At 42.9% G+C, this 25,874-nt stretch overlaps 1 protein-coding gene across 1 annotated transcript in view; it reads left to right on the top strand.

The window, feature by feature from the left end:
- The first annotated feature begins 244 nt into the window (after nucleotides 1-244).
- MICOS10 (mitochondrial contact site and cristae organizing system subunit 10) overlaps nucleotides 245-25,874 on the top strand; it is a 31,526-nt gene continuing 5,896 nt past the window's right edge. Inside the window, exon 1 of the mRNA XM_014854756.3 lies at nucleotides 245-648. Coding sequence (XP_014710242.1) covers nucleotides 585-648 — 64 coding nt within the window. The 5' untranslated portion in view covers nucleotides 245-584. The remainder of the gene's footprint in view (nucleotides 649-25,874) is intronic.

Here is a 25,874-nt window from a genome sequence, read left to right as displayed (position 1 = left end):
CGGGAGTCCGAAAGAATAAAGAGAAGACGGAGACAGGGAGGATCCGGGAGGAGGGATGTTGTGTCCAGTGCTGTAGAGAGGTCCAAAAAGCGTCCGTTTGGTTTGGCAACAGGTCATCTTTGCCAGAGCAGCTTCTGTGTTAGCGGTGCAGGCGGGAGTTCCACTGCAATAAATGAGTGAATGAGAGAGTAGAGAAAGCGAAGGGAAGTAAATGAATGAATAATCAAGCGCTGTGCCCTCACTTGCCCTGGGAATTTCCAGGGCCAATGTGGGAGTAGGTGCGGAGGCAGGAGGGCCTTCCCGACAGGGCTCTGGGTGCCGCCTAGGAAACCTGTCAGCCTCGCCACCCTCGGGTAGGCGCGGCTCCAAGGTCAGGGTCACCTCGGGCCTCCAGGCAACCCGTCACCTTGACGACCAACTGAATAAAACCGGAAAGGACGGAAGCAGCCAGATCATCTCGCGATATCTGGCCCGCCAGCGCCGGCCTTCCGGACCTGGGAACTGCGGCCGACTCTCGCGAGACTTGCGTGGCGTCGGAGCGAGGGGTTGGCCCGTAAGGGAAGCTGGAGTTGCGGGTGGAGAACATGTCGGATTCAGAGCTCGGCAGGAAGTGGGACCGGTGCTTGGCGGATGCGGTGGTGAAGATAGGTAAGGGGCGTCTCGCCGCTGGCAGGCTCCCCCGGAGCCGAGCAGCCAGCTCCAGGGTCTGCTGGCCGGGAGGGCTGCAGGGGAGCCCCGCGAGAGGTCAGGCCGTCCGGCCTGTTCCAGCCCTGAGGCCAGGGCGAGCTGCCCGAGCCCGGGCGGGAGGTCACCCGGGCGGCGGGGCACGCGGGCCCGAGGAGCCTGGCAGCCTCCCGGGGTGCTAGGGTGGAGTTGCAGCCCCGAGGATGGGCGGCGGGCTGGCAGGTGGCAGAGTTGCGGAGCTCTTGGCGTGAAAAACGGTCTGCCGGGCACTGCCTTGTGCCGGGGCCCCAAAATTCTCCTGCCTGGTGCCACAGGTCCCGCACGGGGCGTGGAGCCTGGGCAGGAGGCCACATAGCTCCCCAGCTGAAACAAAAGTGCCTTCTAAAGAAGGTCCCCCGCAGCATTTTATAGACGCTGCTGGGCCCGAACCTGAGTTGCTGACATTCCCGAGTTGTAACCTGATTTATCGGGTCCAGAGTAGTCTGGGGCCTGAAACTGGAGACACAGTGATGGTGATCTGGAAAGAGAATTGCCCTGGAAGGTAAGAGATTGGTCACTTTTCAGTTCTTAAGTGTAACTTCTCGTAGCCTTTGAACCATGTGCTCAGTGACCACACGGATTATGAAGTCACTGCATGGAGTGGAGAGGTGGGGAGAGAAGGGAACCCATTTATTCAGCGTGTACTAAGTGCCAGACGCTGTGCTGGGCGCCCAACTTAATACACTGTCTCATACAGGCCACGAAATTGAGAGTCAGGTGAAGGCATTTGCCCAAAGTCTAATAAATGACAAAGTTGCTAATAAATGGCAAAGTTGGGAATTTAACCCAAGTTTTCCTACTTCGAGTCCCATGGGCTTTCTTCGATAGTAATTTTTTAAAACAAATTGGATATTTTTGTATGGAAATCTTCGAGTGTTTGAGAGGTCTTAAGGTTTTGCCCTTGAGTGAAAAGATTGGAAGAGAAATAAGATTGTAAGTTCCATGAGAGCAGGCTTATCCCTGGAAGGATGCTTAATGAAAATTGTGGAGAATGAATTAATAAATGAAGTATTTGATCACAGCTCCCGCTTCACCCTTGACTTCGCCATTTACCAGTTACCAGCTGTGTGGTGTGGGGCTAGTTATTTAATCTCTCCATGCCTGTTGCCTCATTTGTAAATTGGCAATAATAATTATTACTTTCTCAGAGTTGTTGTGAGGATTAAATGAGTTATTGGGTAAAGCCTTGAGTATGGATCACTTATTAGGAATGGCTTATTCTGGAAATGACCAAAGAAAGACACAGTTTTTGTTATTGTTAACAGCTTATGTTTAGGAGAGAAGATTTAACGCCTGGATATGAAATGACCAAAGTAATTACTAAACAATGTGTTGTAGCGGTTAAGAGTGGGTTTTGGAGCTAGGAAGAGCTGAGTTTGCAATCACCCTCTCTCACTTCACCCCCATCCTCACTAGTTTTGCAGCTTTGGGTGAGGTCTCTTCCTTAACCATGAAAAGGGGATAAAGAGGAAGATTTACCTAAAAGGATTAAGATTAAAGGATGGCAAAATACTTAAGACATTTAGGACAGTGCCTGGCACTTATTATGTCTTCAGTAAATTGTGGTTGTAATAATCGTTGATATTGTGCCACTGATGATCACCTGAGGCGGTGAGTAGTGTCAGTGTCATTCATGAGTGGGACGTTGGTGGGGGCACATAGACAAGTGGAATATTAAATGAGGTACAGTGACGTATGATTAAAGATAAAGGTTAAAATGAGGGATTGAGACTCCTAGCTATAGAGCTATTGTAAGTGAGGTAAGTAGAGTGAGGGGCTGAGGTCATCCAGTAAGAGTTTGCAAGGGAAACGGGCCTTCAGCTGACCTTGGAGAGCGACTTGGACTTGGATACTCAGAGAGGGTGGGAGGATTTGAGCAGAGGCCGCGCTGAACTTTTACAGAGGAGGAAATTAAAGCGTGGAGAGGTAAAGTGGCTCACGGTGGAGGAGCTGGGGTTGGCACCCAGGCATTCTAATTCCAGCGCCCCTGCTCCCTAAAGGAAAGCAGGCTGGTTTGGGTGGACGCAGAATTGTGAAATGTCTTAGTGAGATGCCACATTATCTTGAGGGCTTTTGAGTTTGCCTTTGGCTTTTTCACATGCATTCTGCATATTCAACATCTTTGTCTTAAAAATCTCTTACTTTTCTGCTTCCCTAGGCTGGGTGGGGAATCATGGGATGGTTTTAAGAAACACTTACTGAGCTCTGGGCCGGTCAGTGGGCAGATAGAGAAGCAGAAGGCATTTCTCTGCCCTCAATAGGCAATTGATGTGATATAAATGGAATTTCGCTATGATTGTTCTGCCAGTGTTTTATACAGGACAGATTTGGAGTAGAGGAGACTGACAGTACTGTGAATGTGAAGTGATAAAAGTCTGAACTCTTAGACTGGAAAGGAGTGGGTATATCTGAGAAACTTCAGGTTTTTTCTCCCATTTATCAAATGGAAAGACTATTACCCACTTGCTAGGCCGGCACGGTCCCAAGTACATAGTAAGAACTCAATAAATGCTATTTTCTCTCCAACTGGTTGACTTTGCCTCATCTTCATTATAAAGATGACTCCGAGGTTAGACCTTGGGTAAGTGGTAATGTCACTGATCAGAATATGGCAGTAAAACAGGAGGGGTGCGTGGGCACCTCACTGATAATAAATAACACAGAGTATAAGACTTAGTAACTGACTGCGTGAGGTGGCAGAAGACAGACTATACTGAGAAAAAAGGTCATGATTTTGGTTGTTTTTCTGCTTAAATAGTTGAATTTGTTTGAGAATTATAATGGAGAAGTTGAAAAGAGGTTTTTAATTTTGAGGGAGCAGGTGAGTTCACATTTTGAGGGGCTTGTCCCTTTAGTAATGGACCTGGAGACAGGGCATGAGAGAGATGAAGCATGGAAGTGTAATTTGGGGAAACTTTAGTCTTAGCGGTCGTAGAGTCTATGAGGATGAACGCTCTTCTATAAGGAGTGTGTTAGTTCCTGTTCCTATAGGCAGTGAGGTTACGGAACTCTTGAAACCTCTTTGCTACTTGCTTTTCTCCTACTTCAAAATGGAAATGGAGACTCAGGGAATGACAGCCTGCCATAAGCTAGAGGTTTTGTGGAAGATGTAGGCCAGGAAGAAAGGGCCACTGCAGGCTTGCATCTGCATATTCCTAATTTCATCCTTTCTCGATAGACGGAAGGGAAGCCAAGGTCAGTGGGCAGCTCCCTTTGTGAGCGCTTCTCTGTTTGTTTGGCTAAAATGTTTTGTTCTTTTCCCATTGGTTTGCTGACAAATGATTAATTTTAATTGCTCATATTTGGCCTAGACGTGGTACAGCTGACTTAAATGGCTCTTGCAAGCTTGTGCTTTAGGCAATGTTTCTTTAAAAAAGTGTTCTTCAGGGATCTCTTACTCTGAGACTTCAGGAGTGTCTTTTTTTTTAAAATTTTTTCTTTTTTTTTTGAGGAGGATTAGCCCTGAGCTAACTACTGCCAATCCTCTTCTTTTTGCTGAGGAACACTGGCCCTGAGCTAACATCCGTGCCCACCTTCCTCCACTTTATACGTGGGACGCCTGCCACAGCATGGCTTTTGCCAAGCGGTGCCATGTCGGCACCTGGGATCCGAACCGGCGAACCCCGGGCTGCCGAAAAGCGAATGTGCGAACTTAACCGCTGCGCCGCCAGGCGGGCCCCGGTAGTGTCTTAATAGAAAGTTTTCATATGATTTGGTCCTGTAGGAAAAGATGCATTTATTTATAATTACCCCTCCCCCTCCTTTTGCTATCATAAGAAAAGCAGTTCTATTTCCCCGAATAATAATTAGGCTTTAAAAAATCTACAGCCATGTGTCACTTAGCAATGGGGATATGTTTTGAGAAATGTGTCATTAAGTGATTTCGTTGTTGTGTGAACATCAGAACGTACTTACGCAAACCTCGATGGTATAGCCTACTGCACACCTGGGCTGTATGGTATAGCCTGTTACTCCTAGGCTACAAACCTGTACAGCATGTTACTGTACTGAATACTGTAGGCAATTGTAACACAATGGTAAGTGTTTCTGTATGTAAACACGGCTAAACAGAAAAAGTACGGTAAAAATAAGGTATAACAGATAAAAAATGGTACACCTGTTTGGGGCACTTACCGTGAATGGAGCTCGCAGGCCTGGAAATTGCTCTGGGTGAGCTATCCTTTTATATGACTGACAGTGCAGCAGATATTTTTTTATACCAGCATCACCGCAAACACATGAGTAATGCACTATGACATTAGGACAGCTACGACGTCACTAGGTGATAGGAATTTTCCAGCTCCATTTATAATCTTATAATCGTATATGTGGTCCGTCGTTGACTGAAATGTTGTTATGCGGCACATGACTGTATTTATTTATTTGGTGTCTGGTAGGAGTAGGGTAGGATAAATGGTTTCTAATACGATTTGACCTGATAAATTGAGCCCATGGATCAAGAAAAGAAAACAAAACACTGTCCCTGTAATAGGCACAACGGGTCATTGTTCATTACGCATCTGTTTCTCTCTTCTCTCAGCTCTTGTTCCTTCCCACATTTTCACCCTTCTCTTTGGCCTCTATTCTTATTCCTGCCGCTGCCACCCATGTGCATTGCTAATTCGTCCATAAAGTTTCAGATTAATGTATCTCTAAAAGAAAGCAAGCTTGTTAGCATTTAAGAAGTTCCTAGGTGTCCTACTTATTCTGTGTCACATCAGTCATTTTTCTTGGTGGCACAGATCACCATCTGAAATTTGCAATTTGTTTCCTCCTTGATTCCTGCTCCCCCTCGAATGGAAACTTCCTGAGAACTAGAGACCCTTTTGTTCACTGTTGAGCTCCCAACTCCAGGCATAGACAAGGCGTACGGTAATTATTGTCAAACAAATGACATGTATTGCTGAGAAATTTGTAGACTATGTTCTCTGCCCATATTTTCTGCTCAGCATGTATTAACTGAATGAATTAGAATTTAAATTAAAAAGTCCAAGTAAGGTAGATTTTATGTGAATTTCTGCCAGTTCACATGTTTGATCAAGTGTCCTTGTACTCTTTGGACTTGCACCAACTTTTTATTTCATCTGGGGATGTAAATGACTGTCAGTAGACCTTCATAATAAAATAGTATTAGAGGGGCTGGCCCCGTGGCCGAGTGGTTAAGTTTGTGCGCTCTGCTTTGGCGGTCCAGGGTTTCGCTAGTTCGAATCCTGGGCGTGGACATGGCACCGCTCATCAGGCCATGCTGAGGCGATGTCCCACGTGCCACAACTAGAAGGACCCACAACTAAAAATACGCAGCTATGTACTTTGGCTTTGGGAGAAAAAGGAAAAATAAAATCTTGAAAAAAAAATCAGTATTAGAAATGTTTGGGAGTAGTCAACCAAGAAACAGACTAGAGAGCACTTTTGTATTTAAAGAAGTAGAGGGGATGTTGGTTTTGGTGGTAGAGCCAAAGTCTTATTGCAGGAAATTAAAAAGGAGCGAAGAGTATTACATTTTATGAATGGCATGTTCCGTTAGGTTTATGTGAATGCGTCATTAATAGTTTTTGCTAATTTTGTGGATTTACTTTTAAGTTTTATCAGATTTATTGAATGCTCTGATTTTCTTTCTCCGCTCAGTTCAAGGGCAGTGCTGTACTGAGTAGTTTGTCTTGTGTGTACCGGTGAGTGTGAATAAGTCACACATTCTTGTTAATGAGAGTAGAAGGCATAGGATCTTGTCAACACAGGAGAACTGATAGTTCTGGTCTCCACAGAGCTGATGCCCTCAACTCAGGCTCGTCACTCTGGATGGGAGGTTATATCTGTTTTCTGTTTCCCAGGGAAGATAAGGTTCTAGGAGATGAGAAAATCAGTTGTGAGGCTTGTGGAGGTGCTTCCCTGCGATTTGGAACTTCTAAGCCCTGCATATGTGATCGTGGAGGCGCTGTCATTGCCTTCGGTGTCCTGTTACAGCTCACTTTTGAATGCTGAAGCCCTGTGCTGGCAGGCTGTGACCTGATGATGAAGCTGATGTCTGTATGACAGCCACCAGGGCCTGAGTTGCAGATTTGCCGGAGGAGGCTTTGAGGAAACTGATTCCACTACTTTCTGGGTTCATGTGGAGGTCCCGGGAAGCCCTACTATGACTCGAAAAACTTAAAATTGGCTGTGTCTCTTGGCCCCTCATTTCACTCCCACTGTGAGACCAGAGTAAGTAATATCTGGTTTTACTAATCCATGCCTTGGCCAGGAACTCTGAAAGAGGGGAAGGAGATGGCATGGTTGGGGGAGGGGTTGCCCAAGGCTGTGATACTTTCAAGCCAGGTGTGGCAAGCACAACAGTGTTTTTCATTTTCTTAGTAAAAAGGAAAAACACAAGCCATGGATGTTTCGAAGCAGCCCCTAGGATGTATTCCATTCACTGGACTCTGGGAGCGTTCACATGCCTTTGCTTTGCTCTTCCCCAAGTTTTCCGTTAGAAATAAATGTGCCAGTAAGTACCTCTCTGTGCTTCCGTTTCCTCAACGTTAAAGTGATAGTCCCTGCCTCAGAGGGTTGTTCCAAGTAAGGGTAAATGAGAGAATCTCTGTAGAGCAGTTACGACGTTGCCTGTACTTGATAAACGTTAGCTGCAGGCGGGTAGATGAAGGATAGCAATCATAAGTTAAAAGAATTAACACATTTGCTCTGATCTTGGCTATTGTACGTGGTATGGAAACCTGATGATCAATATTCCAGTTTATATACGTAATTGTTAATGTGTACCTCCCTATGGGGCCGGCCCTGTGGTGCAGCAGTTAAGTTCTCGCGTTCCGCTTCCGTGGCCCAGGGTTCACCAGTTCGGATCCCGCGTGCGGACATGGCACTGCTTGGCAAACCATGCTGTGGTAGGCGTCCCACATATAAAGTAGAGGAAGATGGGCACGGATGTTAGCTCAGGGCCAGTGTTCCTCAGCAAAAAGAGGAGGATTGGCAGCAGTTAGCTCAGGGCTAATCTTCCTCAAAAAAAAAAAAAAAGTGTACCTCCCCAAACAATTTAATACCAGGTGTTGTGGAAAGTAGGGGTGTGTGTATGCACAGATGAATAGACACTGGCCCTATCCTTGAGGGGCTTACCTCCTTGAGACTGTGAAAGTTCGATCCTGGAGAATAGGACCCAGTAGAGGACTGCATCCGAGGCCTTGGAAACTGTTCAGGCAGTGTCCCAGAGCAGGGAGAGACTTTGGGTCCTTTGGGGAATCGTAATATTGGCTACCGTTTATTGAGCACTTAACATGTGCCAGACACTGTGTTAAGTGTGTTATAGTTTACATGCGTTATCTCATTTAATCCTCATAGCCTTGTGGGGCGTTTTGCCCGTTTTTTTTTATTGTGATAAAATACACACAAAATTTTCCATTGTAACCGTTTTTAAGTGTACAGTTCAGTGGTATTAAATACATTCATAATGTTACGCAGTCATCACCACCATCCATCTCCATAACTCTTTTCATCTGGTAAAACTGAAACTCTATACCAATTTAACAGTAATGCCCCATCTCCCCTCCCCCCAGTCCCTGGCATCACCATTCATTCTGCTTTCTGTCCCTGTGACTTTGACCATTCTAAGCATAAGAAGAATCGTAGTGTGTTTGCCTTCTTGTGACTGGCTTCTTTCCACCTAGCATAATGCCCTCAAGGTTCATCTATGTTGTAGCATATGTTAGAATTTCTTTCCTTTTTTAAGGCTAAATAATATTCCACTGTGCGTGTATGTGTGTGTGTCACATTTTGCTTACCCATTCACCCATGGATGGATGCTTCGACCGCTCCCATATTTTAGCTGTTGTGAATATTGCTGCTATTGCCGTGGGTGTACAAATATCTCTTTTTTGAGACCCTGCTTTCAATTCTTTTGGGTCTATACCCAGAGGTGGAATTGCTGGATCATGTGGTAGTTCTATTTATAATTTTTTGAGGAACTACCATACTGTTTTCCACAGTGGCTGGACCATTTTACATTTATGTTCCTAGCAACAGTGCGCAAGGGTCCCAGTTTCTTTTCATCCTTGCCGATGCTTCTTTTTGTTTTTTTTAAATAGTAGCCATCCTAATGTGTGTGAAGTAGAATCTCACTGTAGTTTTGATTTGCAGTTCTGTAATATTAGTGATGTTGAGCATCTTTACTTGTGCGTGTTGGCCATTTGTATATCTTCTTTGGAGAAATGTCTGTTCAAGTCCTTTGCCCAGTTTTGAATTGAGTTCTTTGTTGTCGTTGCATTTTAGGCTCTATGTATATTCTGGGTGGTAATCCCTTAGCAGATAATATGATTTGCAAATATTTTTTTCCCATTCTGTGGGTTGCCTTTTTTACTTTGTTGAGAATGTCTTTCGATGCACAAAATTTTTATGAAGTCCAATTTGTCTGCTTTTTCTTTTGTTGCCTGCGCCTTTGGTGTCTGAGCAGGAGAAAACTCCCTGTTTCTCCCTTACTCTTACACTCACAATACTTCTGATATCAGATGTGTGGGTTTTGCACACCAAGGAATTCTCTGACACCAACCAGGTGTCCTATCATTCAACTCGATTCTGACTCTAACTGGAGTTAGCGCAGCCCCGCAGATTAAGGGCTCAGTTCTGTAAGACTGCTCCCACTTCAGATGCCAATCACAGTCCAGATTGTTACCTGTGCTTTTGACTGACTGGCTGTGGGTCAGCGGTTCCCACGACCCCCTCCTAGCGTTCCATGATTTGTTAGAATGCCTCACAGAACTCAGGAAAACAGTACTTTCTAGATTACCTGTTTATTACAAAGGATATTAAAGAATATTAATGAACAGCCAGGTGAAGAGATACATAGGGCAAAGTTCTGAAGGGTCCTGAGTGCAGGAACTTCTGTCTCTGTGGGGTTGAGGCTGTACCACCCTCTTGGTACGTAAATGTGTTCAGCAACCTGGAAGCTCTCAGAATCCTGTACTTTTGGGATTTTTATGGAGGCTTCATCATGAAGGCATGATCAATCATTAACTCAATGTCCAGCCTCTCTCCCCTTCTTTTTTTTTTTTTTTTTAAAGATTTTATTTTTTCCTTTTTCTCCCCAAAGCCCCCCAGTACATAGTTGTATATTCTTCGTTGTGGGTCCTTCTAGTTGTGGCATGTGGGACGCTGCCTCAGCGTGGTTTGATGAGCAGTGCCATGTCCGCGTCCAGGATTCGAACCAACGAAACACTGGGCCGCTTGCAGCGGAGCGCGCGAACTTAACCACTCGGCCACGGGGCCAGCCCCCTCTCTCCCCTTCTTGGAGGATGGGAGTGGGGCTGAAAATTCCCAGCTTCCAATCATGGCTTGGTCTTCCTGGTGATCAGCCCCCATCTGGAAGCTATCCAGGAGCCCAGGAAGAATGGCCTCATTAGAACCAAAAAACACTATCACCCAGGAAATTCCAAGGGATTTAGGAGCTCTATCTGGGATCTGGGAACAGAGACCAATGTATGTTTTTTCTATTATTTCACAATGTCATAGCCAGGAAATCACTGCCAAATCCAGTGTCATGAAGCCTTTGTCCTATGTTTTCTCTAAGAGTTTTATCGTGTTAGGTCTTACATTTACATCTTTGATCTATATTGAGCTAATTTTTGTATATGGTCTCAGGTAAGGAAGAGTCCAACATCATGCATGTGGATATCCAGTTTTCCCAGCACCGTTTGTTGAAAAGACTGTCCTTTCCCCATTGGGTGGTCTTAGCACCCTTGTCAAAAATCATTTGACCATACATACGAGGCTTTGTTTCTGTGCTTTCTAGTCTATTCCATTTGTATATCTGTTTTTTATGCCAATAGCACACTGTTTGATTATTGTAGGATTGTAGTAGGTTTGGATATCAGGAAGTGGGAGTCCTCCAGTTTTGTTCTTGTTTTTCAAGATTGTTTTGGCTATTTGGAGTCCCTTGAGATTCCGTGTGAATTTTAGGATGGGTTTTTCTGTTTCTACAAAAAACATCATTGGGATTTTGATAGAGATTGCATTGAATCTGTATATTTCTTTGGGTGGCACTGACATCTGTAAACAAATTATATTTTATGGTATGGATATACCACATTTTGTTTATCCATTTATCAGTTGATGGGCATTTAGGTTGTTTATACTTGTTGGCTATTATGAATAATCCTGGTATGATCAAGTGTACAAGTTTTTATGTGGACACATTTTTTCATTTCTCTTGGGTATGTACCTAGGAATAGAATTACTGGCTTGTGTGGCAACTCTATGTGTAGCATTCGAGAAAAACCATTGAATGTTAAATTGAAGAGTGACATGGTTGAATTTCTGATTTCAGAAAGATCATCAAGGTAGCATGAGGAGAATGAATTGGAAAGGGCCAGAATAAAGGCAGGAAGGTCGGTTAGTATATTATTGCAAAATGATGCCAAAGTTGAAATGATCAGATTAGAGGAAACCAGAGCTAAGATGAAGGCAGAAGGAGCGGTATGGAGACAGATGTAATGGTGGTGGTACAGTAGTAATATTTACAGAACTTGAAATGCAGGCTCATGAGCTGGAGGAGTCAGGGGTGATGCCAAGTCTGTGTAAATGGAGAATGGTGTTGTCATTGGCAAATAAGAGAAGCAGGAGGGGAGCCCAAGTAACCTTTCGCCGTTTATTAATTTCTAGTGTGTCTTGAGATGTCATTGGTCATATGCAGCTCAGTCAAAAGAGATGAAAGTTAGTGCTTTGCCATGCGTTCATCTTTATGAAAAGAAAGGATTTGGCTTCCTTTTCCTTCCTTGTTAAGAAAGTAGGACAGTAAATGACTTAGCAGTTGAACTGCCTTAGAATTAACCAGCAGATTTTGTGTATTCATTCGATAATCAATCTAGTTAAATTGATTGCTTAAGGCCATTTTAATGTTAAAAAAATATTATACTGGAAGAGGCCATTGAATAAAGTCATGGAAAAAGAAAGCAAATTATTGTTTTTATTTAAGTATCCGTTCATCTGATAAATGTGGGTTACCACAAAGTATTGGTGGCTCACCAAAAATGGCCTTTTGGTAGCCTGTGTTTACAAACTGATAGCTCTGCATTTCATGGAGTGATACCAGTTAGGCTAAACTAAAATACTTCAAAGGTTTTTGGTTGTTTACAGGTTTGGGTTTCAAATTAGTACATGTTAATTGTTGAATTAGTAGCCATATTGTGTTTGTTATATGTATTTCTAAACAATGTTTGGGAGCAAAAATACTTTTTCCATTTGTGGCAGCAAAATGAATAATGGAACATTGTGATCTTGCTAGAGGAGAATTTTCTGTTAGTATTATAGAATATTGTAATTAGGTGCTATATGGAACTTGAAAACATATTTAAATTTTTGTTCTGGCTGTGGTTTTATGCTTTCCTAAAATGTGGCCTGAAACAGTTTATTAGTAAATATGCTGAATTGCTTTCTCTGGCAAGTGCATTTCAGTATTGAATCCAAGTAAAAATACAAATATTTACTTATAAAAGTCGTTTGGTGTGGTAATATTTTTACTACGGCCGTTGACCGGCCAGTGAAATGTTAGGGCATTGCTAGATCGGATCCTGTTTATTTAAAGGCCAAGAGAGGGGAAGAGAGAGGAAGCTAATATTAACTGAATGCCTGTTGGTGTGCCACCGTGTTTGGTGCTCTACCATATTATCCCTTTTTTACTCTCCCAGCAACCCAGTGAGGAAGTTTATATTATCTCTATTTTTCCAGCAAGAAAAATAGTGCTCAAAAATATTTATAGAAATCAAGAAGGTGATTGTAAAATCTATCTGAAAATGTAAACGATCCAAAATAGCCAAAGCAATCTTTAAGAAGAAAAACAAAGTTGGAGGACTAACATTGCCTGATTTCAAGACTTACTGCAAAGCTGCAGTAAACAAGACAGTGTGTTCTTGGAGAAGGGCTATACGTACAGATCAGTGGAATTGGCTAGTGACTAGAAGGAGACCCATACATATATGGTCAGTTCACTTTTGACAGATGCCATGGTGTTTTTTTTTTTTTGAGGAAGATTAGCCTTGAGCTAACATCTGCTGCCAATCCTCCTCTTTTTGCTGAGAAAGACTGGCCCTGAGCTAACATCCGTGCCCATCTTCCTCTACTTTATATGTGGGACGCCCACCACAGCATGGCTTGCCGAGCAGTGCCATATCCGCACCCGGGATCCTAACGGGCGATCCCCGGGCTGCCGAAGCGGAACGTGCAAACTTAACGCCTGTGCCACTGGGCTGGCCCCGCCATGCCGGTTTAAAAGGAAATCTTCCCACCAAATTGTGCCAGAATAACTGGGTATCCATATAGCGAAAAAGTGAACCTCATCATCATGCATAAAAAATACCTCGAAAGGATCACACACTTAAATGTAGAAGCTAAAACTATATAAAACTTCTAGAAGAAAACATCTTTGTGACCTTGAGTTCAGAAAAGATTTCTTAGGTTACAGAAAGCAAAAATCACAAAGAAAAAAATCGACACACTGGATTTGATCAAGATTTAAAACTTTTGCTTTTTGAAAGACACCATTAAGAGAGCAAAAAGGCAAGCCACAGAATGGGAGACAGTGTTTGCAATATATGTACTTGCTTCCAGAATAAATAAAGAACTCAAATTTAATCCTAAGAAGACAAACAACCCATTTAGGACAATGTTTGAAAAGATTCTTCACAAAAGAAGTTATACTAATGGCAAATAAGCACATGAAAAAATGTTCAATGTCAATGGTCATTAGGGAAATGCACACTGAAATCATCATGAGATACCGCCACAGACCCATTAAAATAGTCAGAAAGACTGACAACACTAAGGGTGGACTAGGATGTGGGGCCACTGGAAGCCTTGTGCACCGTCCATGGGAATGTGTAATGGTACAACCACTTTTCACTGTTTGGTAGTTTCTTATAAATTTAAGCATACTATTTAGTCATTCTACTCCTAGGTGTTTACCTGAGAGGAGTGAAAACATATGTTCACACAAAGTCTTGTATATGATTGTTCATAGCAACTTTATTCATAGTGTACCCAAACTGGAAAGAACCCAGATGTCCATCAACAGGTGAACAGATAAACAAAATATGGACTATCCATAGTGTGAAATATTTAATAATAAAAAGGAACAAACTACTGATACGTACATACATTTCAAAATCGTTATGTTGAGTGAAAGAAGCTAGAAACAAAAGCGTATATACTGTATGATTCCATTTATATGTAAAATTCTAGAAAATGCAAACCAATGTATAATGGCAAAGTAGATAAGTGGTTGCCTGGGGCAAAGGATCAGGGGAAAGATGGACTGCAAAAGGATCCAGGGAAACTTTTAGGAGTGATAGCACTGTCTGTTTCTTGATTGTAGTAGTGGTTTCACAGGTATATACGTCTATCAGACTCATTGAATTGTACACTTGAAATGGGTACAGTTTATTCTATGTAAATTGTACCTCAAAAAGTTAAGGCCAAAAAGATGAAAAATATCCAGTGTTGGTGAGGATATAAGCAATCAGAGCCCTTAGACTCAGCTCGTGGGAGTATGAACCACTTTGGGAAACTGGCGCTATCTGCTGAAGCTAACATATGTGACCCTGTGATGCAGCAGTTCCGTGCCTAGGTATACAGCCAGCAGACGTGAGCACATGTGTTCACCAGATGACTTGTACCAGAATGTTCGTAGAACACTATTCCTAATAGCACCAACTGGAAACTGCCCAAATGCCCATCAGCAGAATGGGTAAGTAAATTGTGGTATATTGCTGTAACGGAATACTGTACAACAGTGTTGGGCCAAAATATTTAACTGTGTGATTCTGTTTATATAAGTTCAAGACCAGACAAAACTACTCTCTGCTGTTAGAAGTCAGAATATGGTTATCTTTGGATGGAGAGTTTTGACTAAGGGAGCACAAGGTGGGCTTTTGGGGCTCTTTCCTGCTCTGTTGCTGGTCACATGGGTGTGTTTAGTCTGTGAAATTCATCGAGTGGTACACTTGATTGTGCAACCTTCTGTATGTGTGTTATATTTCAATAAAGTTTTCAAAAGACATGTATTGTCACAGAAAGGTGTCCTTGATAATTATAAAGTGAAAATAGCAAGTCCTAGAACATCGTGTGTTATATGTGTCCCATTTATATAAGTGGAAAGAAAAACAATAAGCTTAATCCAAATTCTCTCTTGGGAATGATAAAGATACTTGGTGGCGAGGATCATTAAGTTTGCTGTTTTTTTAATGTAAGCAAATAAATGAGAACAGTTTCTGTTCAAAAAATTATTTACTGAATTTAGTGGGTTTCTATAGTTGAGGATTGTGAATAATCTTTAAATAAATATGTTAAGTCTAGTTTTGTCATTAAGCAGGTTAGTAGTTTAAAGTGAAAACCTCTAAGCTTTTCTCCAACTTGGAAATTACATTGGTATCTATTATTGAAGTTTCTCACTGGTTGACAGGTTGATGGGATTTGCTCGTGATGGTGTCCCACTGTTGCTTTCCTTGGATGACTCCAGTTGAGTAACCTCCATGAATTTGTCGTCTTACAGAAGGCTAGATTAGAGCTGGAAGGAACCTTGGGAATTCGTTTGGTCCAGTGGTTTTTAAATGTCTTCCAGAGTACCCTAGGGTAGCCACTGGGTTGGGGTAGGTACGGAGGGGAAAACTGGGGGAGGCTGAGCAAGTAGATTTCTGGTCAGGCCTCCGGCCGTCTCCCCTCCCCCTGCCCTAACAGAGCAGCTCCACTTTGATCTGTTTTATTTATCTATTTTCTGTGTAAGATTTTATTTGGAAAAATAGTTTCATTGCTTTTGGGAAAAAAAAGAAAGGGCTGATAACCACTAATTTATTTCAACCTTCTCATTTCACAGATTAGAAAATTGATGCCTGGGGAGGTTGAGATGTGTTTCCTAGGATCCGTTCATATGGGGTGATTTGCTTGGAGCCTGTTTCTTCTGTTCTGTATATTGGACAGATTTGTCCCTGGGGCTGCTGCTTTCCTAGTCTTCTGATCCCAGCTTATAACTCCTCTCCTCCTGGAGCTACCCACCCATTGGGGTCCCACACACTTGGCACACCCCGCCCCCCGCTCCATTCCTCTACAACTGACCTGTAACTTAGTTTGGAGCTTGGTTTAAGACACTATCTCTACTGAATGTGGCTGGTTCCTATTTCAGCTAGAGACATCCCTCACTAAGAGATGGCCATTTAGAATTGTATAAGTTTTGTGTTATAACCACCAGGGGAGTTCATTTATCACCACTTTTCAAAATGTGTTCTGTAGTGCCCTAGAGTTTTTGGGGCCCCTCTGAGACAAGTTGGGGTTCAGGAGGTAGGGCCTAGATGCTACTTGGACTCCTGAAATAGAAGCTTAGTTTTCATCTATTGAAGGTACTGGGCTTCCACAGATTTCCCTGCAAGAAAGGCTTTCTGCTTCGAAAGAAAGAAAGGGAAGAAGGAAGGGAATTGGGAAAACCGCCTTAGCGCAGCGTCTTGCTGTAAGGGTCAGGGAGCTGAGGGCCTGCGCTGTTAACCTTCTTCAGCTGGAGCAGCAGCGTGGGACGGTGAAGAGAAGAGCGGGCCTAGAGCCGAGTGAGCTTGGGACGGTCATTGGCCTCTCTGAGCCTCAGTTTCCTTGTCTGTAAACTTGGGACACTAATCCCTACATGGTTTTGATGAGGCCCAGGGTAAGATAATAATCTGTGGATGCGAAAGCATTTTATAAATCGTAAACCCCTCAACCAGTGGTTCTCAACTGGGGGTGATTTACCCCCCCACCTGCCACTCCCCAGAGACATTTGGCAATGCCTGGAGACATGTATGGTTGCCATGCTGCGGGATGGGGGTGAGGGGGTGCTACTGACATCTAGTGGGTACGGGACAGGGATGCTGCCAAACGTCCTGTGATGCACAGGAGCACCAAACGATTGTCCAGCCCAAATGTTTGTCAGTCGTCGAGGTTGAGAAATCCTGCCCTGGACAAAGGTAATCTGCCCCAACTTCTATTCTCTAGGACTCCGCAGCCACACAGCCCTTTCAGACTAATACGCGCACAACACAGGGTCATGTGTTCATTCATCTGTGCGCATGCTCTTTCAGCAACAGCAGAGGAGACGGGGAATGAAGGAAGAGGAACAAACAGAATAATTAGAATGACTTTAAAGAAAGCGTAGCCTGTAACTTTCAGGTCTTTTATTTTTTTAATCAAATTCATGGTTGTAAAAAAAAAAGACAAAAGAACTGTGTTATTTATCAAGTGAAAGTCCGTTGGAATCTGGATGGTAACTGTTAACAGTTAACCATTTGTCATTTTTAAAAGAAGTGGAGAAAGTGAATGTGAAATGCTCTTTAGACAGCATGACAGGAATGAGAAAGGATAGACTTGAGTTCAAACTCGAAAAAATATGAGAAGAATTTGGGTTAACGTTAATGGATGATGAGGAGCTGACTAGAAAGATGGTGCGGGCCTGTCTGGGAGAGAGGGCGGGCAGGCGGGCGGGCGGGCCGATCCCAGTGTGGCTGAGGTGCTTGGTTCAAAGCATGCGGACTCTCCAAGTTGCTCCAGTGAGGCCTCTTCAGGGAGAATTTTGAAACTGTTGGATTAATCGTTAGCAGTGTATATGGGAGGAATTGAAACCCAGTGCTTTTACTGCAGTTTTCTTTATCCAGCCTAAACCTGCATTAGAATGCTTAGGATAATTGGTCATGATTGGAACCCTCTGACATGATCACTGATGGATTTGTAGACTTGACTTTGACAAATGTTTACGAGTTAGAACAAATGTTTCTGATTGTTTGCTGGAACCTGCACCTACCAACCACTCAAAATACCTGTTTGATCGATTTTAAATGATTAACTGAAGCAAATGATTTGAGCAACGTAATTCACTTCTTACTAGGAAAGGGGTCCTAAGAAAGCTGCCAGTTTCTTGGCATCGTTTCAGGTGACTAAGTGGAAATCCATTAGGTGTGGGAATTTTTGTTTACCGTTTCCTCGTAGGGCTGTGTGTGACAATCCCTGAACTTTTGAGCTCGTAGATGTCCCACTCTGATTAGAATAAAAAATACAGTGTATTACTGCTCTAATCGTATATGGTCTTGACGTTAGAATAAATGCTCCTAATCTTATGTATTCCCAGAAAAGACTGGCTGGTACTGTTGAGAAATCACAACTTAGTTTTCTCCTTGTTCCAGCTGCAGCTTGAAATTCATTTTATTTCAGCTCATAACTTCTATTTTAAAAGACTGTTTTTCTTCACTCGGTTTATGAAAACTAAATTCTTGTTTCTTAGTGTGTGCGGGTCCAGTGATTTGGAACGGCTTGTGGGGCTCCGTAGAATAGTCGTGCCTTTAGGAAAGACTGTTGACTACTACTGTATGATCACGTCAGCTGGGTGCTGTTCCCTAGCTTTATAGTCTTGGGCACCTTGTTAGAGCCATATTTGAAGAGCAGAGAACAAGTTGCTTGCTCACAGAAGGCCCCGAAATTCAGGTGAGTCCTCCCAACGCCTTTGCGAAGGCTGATTTAGGCTGTTCGCTGTTTGCACCAGCAATTCCTTAAATACAAAACCATTGATATATTTTAAAAATATTCCACCCTATTTTCTCTCCTTATTTACTTGTCCATGACTATATCTTTACCTAAGGATCCCTTATCTAAGAACCGTCATTAAGTGTGGTCACTCCTACTCCTCAGAAGCCCCTAATCCCTGATCAAAGTCAGGCTTTAACCTGCACTGCTTGCCTTTGGCCTCAGTTCTTTCCTTCCTGCCAACATGGAATACAGGAAAGGTAGGGAGGGCTGCTGAGGAGAGGCCAAAGTATGTAAGGTGCCATTTTTCAGTCAGATGGGCAGAGAAGAGAGAATCTGAAGTCTGGGCCTCTCTCTCCTCCTGGGCGAGGGCTTCTCCTAACTGGGCTCTCCATCTTTCATGGAGCCTTCTTCACATCTAGCCTCACAGCTGCCAGAGTGGGCTGTTGTAAAGCACACATCTGATATGTTGATTAATTCCCTTGATTCTTCCCCACTGCTTATTACAGAGGCCGAGATCCTTAGTATGGCATAAGACTGTCTTGCTTTATCTCCCACCTCACACTTGATAATTTAGCAACTGAGGAGCTCCTGGTAGTCCATTTCTCTCGCCGCCTTCTCTCCCCCTCTCTTCTCTAACCCTCCAGGATGGGTGCCCTCCTCAGTGCTTCTCGCTCACCCAGTTCCTGTCCTTGTACCTCGTACTTTGAATTTGTAATCATCAATTGGCCCCAACTCCAGGCTCTGAACTTACTGAGCGCAGCAGCAACTCACTTCCAGGCCCTGGCACAGTGCCTGGCACACAGTAGGCACTCAGTTTGTATAATTAAGGAAATGCCCACACACAGTGTTGGCCAGGATGAATTTTGGAAGGGATTTAGTTTCCTTTGGCAAGTCAAAATTAATGATTATCATAACTTCATGTATCTGTGAGGAGGCCACACTGGCAGCAGTGTGGCATGGTGACCAAGGACCAGGCTTCTGGAGTCAGACTGCCTGGGTTCACATTCCAGATGTGTGACCCAAGGCAAGTCACTTAACCTTTCTGTATCTTGGTTTCTTGGTCTATAAAATAGGGCAAATAAAAGAAGTTTGTAAGGATTAAATGAGATAATTTAATCCTGAAGCATAATGCTTAGTGAATGATCTTCACTTTATTTAACATTGTGTGGTGTTCCTGAAAACATTGTAGCTGTTGCATTTTTATAAATCAAGGTATATTTTAGATTTATTAAGGGAATTTGGTATTAAGAATTTATTTGATGCCTATTAAAAATAGCACCAATGTGTTTATAGTTATCCAAGTAGAAGTTCTTAGTGTTTTCTGTGACAGCCTTCCCCTCTGCAGCCCCCAAACCCTGTACACACACACTTAATCAGTTGTTAAGTCTTGTAACTTCTGCCAGCAAAACTTCTCTTCCTTTCCAAGTAACCCTACACACCTTAGTCAGATGAGTCTTGCTAAAGCATAGCCTCAGTCATGTTAGACCTTTTTAAAAAACTCTCGAGGGAAGCCCCTGCCTACTGAATTAAGTGCTGTGTAGACTCCTGGCTCAGTTTCTGGTGCCTTCAGAATGGCTTGGATCCCTTTTTAGCTGTAGCCCTCCGGCCCAGGACACACTGCTTCAGCTGGCGGCCCCCCGTTTCCCAGCACAAGCCCTGCTTCTCTGCCCCCTGGGTACAGTGCGCATCCATCCCCCAAACTCTGGCTGTGACTTGAAGATTCAAAAAAAATCTTCCCAGTGGCGTGTGTTCCCATCCTCCTCCTCTGACTGGGGGAAAATCGCCCCTCTCACGGCCTGCAGGGTCTGCTTTTGTTCAGTTTTCTGCATACTTGACTTGTTATCCCTTCTTGGTCACAAGCTCCCCAGGAAGAGACTGCCTTATTTCTGACCCTTGTCGAACCCAGTACTCTTGCCCTTCAGTGCCCAGTAAGTATTCGAACTTCCGATTTGTTCTGAAATGCTTTTTGTGGGAGAAGAAGACAATTACAGTTACTGTGTGCGATACACTGTTCTTCCAAGCTTTTTACACGTATTATGCTGTTTCATCCTCACTGTCCCCCAGTCAAGGATAGGCACTATTCGTATTCCGATTTGCCATGTGAAGAAACTGACACCTAGAGAAGTTACGTAATTTGCCCCAGGACTGAGACACCCACCTAGTGTAACCTCACCAGTATTCTCAGTCACGTTTAACCTGTCTTACCCCCAAGTCCCCATAACCTTATAACCAAAGTATAAGCACTGTGTGACGCTTCCCACTTTTCAAAGAATAAACACTGTACTTGAGTGGTGTGCTCCAAGAGTAAGGAAATTTATCCCCAGTGCCTTCTGCTTAATAAATGCTAGGAAATGTAGATCAAGTGAATGTGTAAGGAAAAGGAATTGTGGGTACTTGTTTCTCCATTGACATTTTCATTTGAATCAGGAAGAGGCGACAACGTAATAGCTCTAATGCTGTGGACACAAGGATGATGAATCCCTGATTCTGAGGTTTACTTTCCGAGGGTGCGGATCCAGTTCCTGCTGCTGGTGAGGAGGGGCCAGAGGTATTGGAGGCGTCAGGAGGGAAGGCGCTCGCTGGAAAACACACTGTCAAGTTGAGATTCATTTGAAATCATCGCAGCTCTAGCCAGTGCTCAGAGGGAAGGAGTCTGCCCCCCACGTGATTTGTTGACTGTTTCTCATGGATTCTAAGTAACTTCAGTTTTTTGTTACCACTCCTGCCATCTGTGGTTTCTGGTCTTTTCTTGAGGAACTGAAGAGTAACATAAATTACCCATGCAGAGTGCTACAATCCAGAAAAACACTTTGTTGTCATATGTCACAGTAGACTGGTGGCTCTCTTGCTCTGCTCACCTCTCCCTGAGGTTTATCCACGTGTGTAGGAAAGAGCCGTGACTCTGCAGTCAGACAGCCTGGGTTCGAATTCTAGTTTGTTTAGTTATGTGTACTTGGGTGAGTCACTGAACCCCTCTAAATTGTTTCCTCTGCTGTAAGACAGGATCATAATCCACCTCCTGACGTGGTTCTGTGGATCAGATAACATGTAGAAACCTAATACTGACACTCTATTGTTGTTAGTACCTCAGAAGTACCCTCTCCCCCAAATACATGTAACGCGTTGTCTTCTATTGTGTTTATTGAAACTTAATACTTCTGCATTGTTTCAGTCTCCCTTTAATAATTAGTCTTCAGACTAATTATTTTTCCTACATGCTATGCCCAAATGAGAATTAACTAATTATATCTTAGTAAAATGTGTACAACTGTGTTTCTCCTTTTGTGCATCCTTGGAAAGTTTTATGGCTGTCCGAATTCTGAAAGTTGGATCATGTGCTATATGCGCTCATTTAAAAGGACCCTTTTGTGGGTTTGGCTTTTCTTGAGGCAGAGCACACCAGTAATGACTTCCACATTTACCTTCCCTATCTTTCCTCCTTTCTGCTGACTGGTTTGCTTACTCGGCTCAGAATCGTGGTAATTGATGTCCACCTGAGAAATTCCTACAGATGTTCCAGCCTGTCTGGTCCGGATAGCCACAGGAAGGTTAAGGTCTTACAAAATAGTCACCTTCTTAGTCCGTTTCCTATATACACTGCAGCAGTAGTGACTTTTGAGAAACTAATTAACACAGACCGAATTTACCATCTCTGGGTTTTTGGTCTGGCACTCTTTCTTGGTTAATTCACGTGACTTGGCATTTACACATGGACACCTGGGACAATCTGTCTTTGCCTCAAAGGATTAAGTAACACAGTTTGGAGCTGACTTAAAACTATTTTTTTTCCTTCATAAATTGGGCCCTGAGTATCTTTCATAAATCAGGAGTGTTTCTTGGAAGTGTAGTTCTAACTAGACTCAGTCCCAATGGTACTTTTCTGTAAAAGCACATTCATGTTTGTTCTGTCATAACAAATGCATTTGATGAGTTTAAAGCATTGATAGAAACGTGATTGAAGGAAAGCATGCCCGTGATAAACAGGTCAATTTGATATTAACCCATGTTCAAAGCATAAATGTAGTTTTATTAAACACAGGACAGCTCTAGGAAAATATATATATATTTTTTTTAAAGATTTTATTATTTCCTTTTTCTCCCCAAAGCCCCCCGGTACATAGTTGTATATTCTTCGTTGTGGGTTCTTCTAGTTGTGGCATGTGGGACGCCGCCTCAGCGTGGTCTGATGAGCAGTGCCATGTCCGCGCCCAGGATTCGAACCAACGAAACACTGGGCCGCCTGCAGCGGAGCGCGCGAACTTAACCACTCGGCCACGGGGCCAGCCCCTAGGAAAATATATTTTAAAAGCAAAATCTTCTCGTTCAGCAATGAGTCTGAAGGAATCCCCTATTTAAAAAATATATATTAAACCCTGATGTATTCCTATAAACAGTTGCTGATGCCAATGAAGTATAGTCAACTATGCAGAGAGTGGGAAACCAGCTTCTGATTTTCAGCTGTGGCGCAGCCCACAGTGTGATCGTAAGCAAGCCAGGGAGTTGTGTTTCACAGGAGGGTTAACTATTAACATTACACTTTTGACGTCTTTTGAATCTTCTGAGAGGTAGCAGAACTTAGTACCAGTCATAGAGTTCCGTGTCACACAATGCAGATACCTTACATTTTCCTAATACAGCAGTGCTGTGAGACTGTTTTCACACTACAGATGAGCAGGTTGAGGCCAGGCCAGCATGAATCATTGCCCTGAGGTCAGAGCTGGTAAGGAGTCGAGCAGTGCTTTGAACTAGGCCTGTCTTGCTTCAACATCAGTGTTCTTGCTGTTCCCCTCAGCAGGAGAGGAAATCTCTCATTTTTGGGAGCTATTATCTTTTCTTTCAGACATTTCAGAATAGAGTTGTTTGGCACATGGCTTCTAGCATCTTAAAAACTTGCTTGTAATTCCTGTAGCTTCTCATATTCATAAACTGCCAGGTGAATATGTACTTAAGTTTTTGCTCATATGTCTTGATATCTTATTATACAAGTTAAAATGGAGTTGCTTCACAATTTTAATTAGTTTTTAGATGCAGGTCAAAATTTAGCATTGATAACTATACATTAGGCTTATGAATTTAGGGATTTTGTTTGAAATGTTAAATGTAAGCTGGAGTGAGATCTTAATTATCATATTATGTTACTAATAAGTAAAATGGGTCTGTGTCCCCCCCCCACCATGATCTGTTATAGAAATGTTTTTGAAGTGAATGTCTGAGGATTTTTTTCTGTGCCTCTCCAATCAATCAGTTATTCCTCCTCCATTGAACGGCCATTGGCGATTGCAGCTTGTACGAAGTTGACTCTGCAGGAGCGTGTATTGCTCCAGCCTGTTCTGTGTAGGGGCTAACATCCAAAGTACATTTCTACCCCAAGCCTGCAGTCAGATTATGGAGCCTGCTTGTTAATTCTTGCTGATTATGTTTACTTATTAACTGTTTGCAGTGAAGTAAAGCTTCATGATATGTGGCATGGTGAGAGCAAAGATTTTCCTAAGTAAGCTTGCATTGACTAACTAGAAATTGTCCATATGTCACGGTATTGACCATCAAGATATATTTTCCTGTTTCTTACACAAAATGTGGGTTAAAGTGTACACTGGTGTACTGCTGTTGGTTGTTATTCTTTTAAATTTGTTTTCAAATTCACTTGGGCATAAGATAAGGCAATATTTTGTATGTAGTTAGTGGGAGCAAGTACTCTGTTGTTATTAAAATAGTATCAGATGAACTGTTAAGGAATTGCTCCTTCCTAAAAATGTGTGTTTATCTACTAGGCAGTTTTATGATGTCCTTTTGGGCACTAAGTGTGCGTTAAAGTGCAGGGTTAGATTGATTTGGAGTAATTTCTTTTTGAAACAATTTGTGCCAATTCTTTTTCCTCTCCAAAAGAAATGGTTTCAGAGCATGGGCTCCTTGCCTAATGTCAATTCCATAAGGCTTCTCTGTTGTGTGTATTTTTTTTTTCTTTTTGCTTTGCTCACCTCCTTCCCCCAATAACTGGACTTTGCTGTGAGGACGATGTGCACCTATAATCAGGCATTTCTTTACTTTAAGGTTATTTGTCATTTCAGATAGCATGGACCAAAAGAACAGGCTTGAGTGGGGGAAGGCAAAGTTATATAAACTTTATTCATAGTTAAATATTTGCTTCCAGGAAAGGTGAAAAATGCTTTGTACTTTTTCCTTCGGCTTTTTTCCTCTAAGAGAGCTTGTCATGCAACAACAAAAAAAGTGGCCAAAGGCAGAGAAAACTCTTCTCTTTTCCATGTTGGTTTGTTTTTATTGTAAGACGAACCTTTCATGTTTTATTGTTATGAAGTTTAAACCTGGCCTAGAGGTGCCAATCTTTAGTGGAAACAGCTGCAGAGTTGGTGTCCCCTGATCAGGTGGGACTTTCTTTGAAGCAACATGTTGCCTTTTAAAAGAAAATCGAGCGTGTGAGAACTTGAACCTGTGAAACTCATCAGCAGGCCCACCATTGTTTCTCTCTTAAATAACTGAGATAGCTGACTTTAAGTGAAACATTGACATTTAAAAATTATTTTCTGTATTATTTTTTCTGAAGAGAATAGTCTCTTTTTTTGTGTCTTAAAAATACAGAAACAGAGAAAAAAAACACTCTTAAGAATTGAAGATGTAGCAGCCCAATTTAACTAAGCCCATAAAGCACACGCAGTCTTTTGGCTAGTCTGAACTGTGATTTTCGTCTGTACTTATTCTTGGCGGTAAGTGCCCTTAATAGGAGCAAAACTGCGTGGTTGGGCATATACCTGAGCTTAAATGAAGTCTAGAGATTCAAAATTTTCTACTCGATATTGATTGATGTTGAAGCGTTTCTCATCTTTGTAGTTGAGTGATACTGGTGGCAGTGGGCTTAGCGTCTTTCTTGGTCTACTACTAGGAAAAGTTGAGCATCAGAGAGCTTTCTTTCCATGGGGGGAAAGTAACAGAGACAGGCATGGAGTTAGAGGGACAAGAAAAATGCTGAAATATTTTCCTTTTGGGCTTTTGATTTGATTGCCAAAAAATTGCCTTCCAGATGGAGAAGACCAAAAGCTCTGATTCTAAGCCTTTATGTTTTTACTGGCCTACCTCCTCATCCCATTGCCTGGTTTGAAATCTGTAAGCCAGTCCAAATGCTTTACCTCATTTTCTAGTACCAATTTACTGTCTTACTCATCTTCCAGCTGCAAGGGGGTGAGGCAGGTCGCTTTGAGATGGAACCCTGTGCCATTTTGTACACCCAGCAACAGCAGGTTCTTGCCGAGGAGTATCCCTTTCTCTCAAGTTCTTGAGTCCCGCCTACCAGGTAGACTTGTGTCTGTGACGTGTGCGGTAGGATTAGTTGGGAATGAATCTGCTCAAGCCCTTCCGGCCTTGTGTAGACTTGTTCCTGGTGTTCTGGGCTCTTGCACGGGGAGGATGGTTTGTTTTTGGCCGCATCTTACTTCACTGGCAGTAGAAATCTTGACACTCCAGTTTCCTTTGGGCAGTAAAGATTGTTTATGGTTGAAATAGTAGGGGAATCCACTGTCAGGACATAGAGAGTATAGTGGCCAGACTTTGGAGTCTGGCAGACGTGGGCCCAGTTCATTGCTCTACTGCCAACTAAACAGAGTATCCTTGAGCAAGTTATTTTCTGCATTTAG

Source organism: Equus asinus, chromosome 5 (genome assembly GCF_041296235.1).
Source record: "Equus asinus isolate D_3611 breed Donkey chromosome 5, EquAss-T2T_v2, whole genome shotgun sequence".
Lineage (NCBI taxonomy): Eukaryota > Metazoa > Chordata > Mammalia > Perissodactyla > Equidae > Equus > Equus asinus.
The sequence above is the reverse complement of the archived record's forward strand: the minus strand, read 5'-3'. Positions and strand labels throughout refer to the sequence as shown.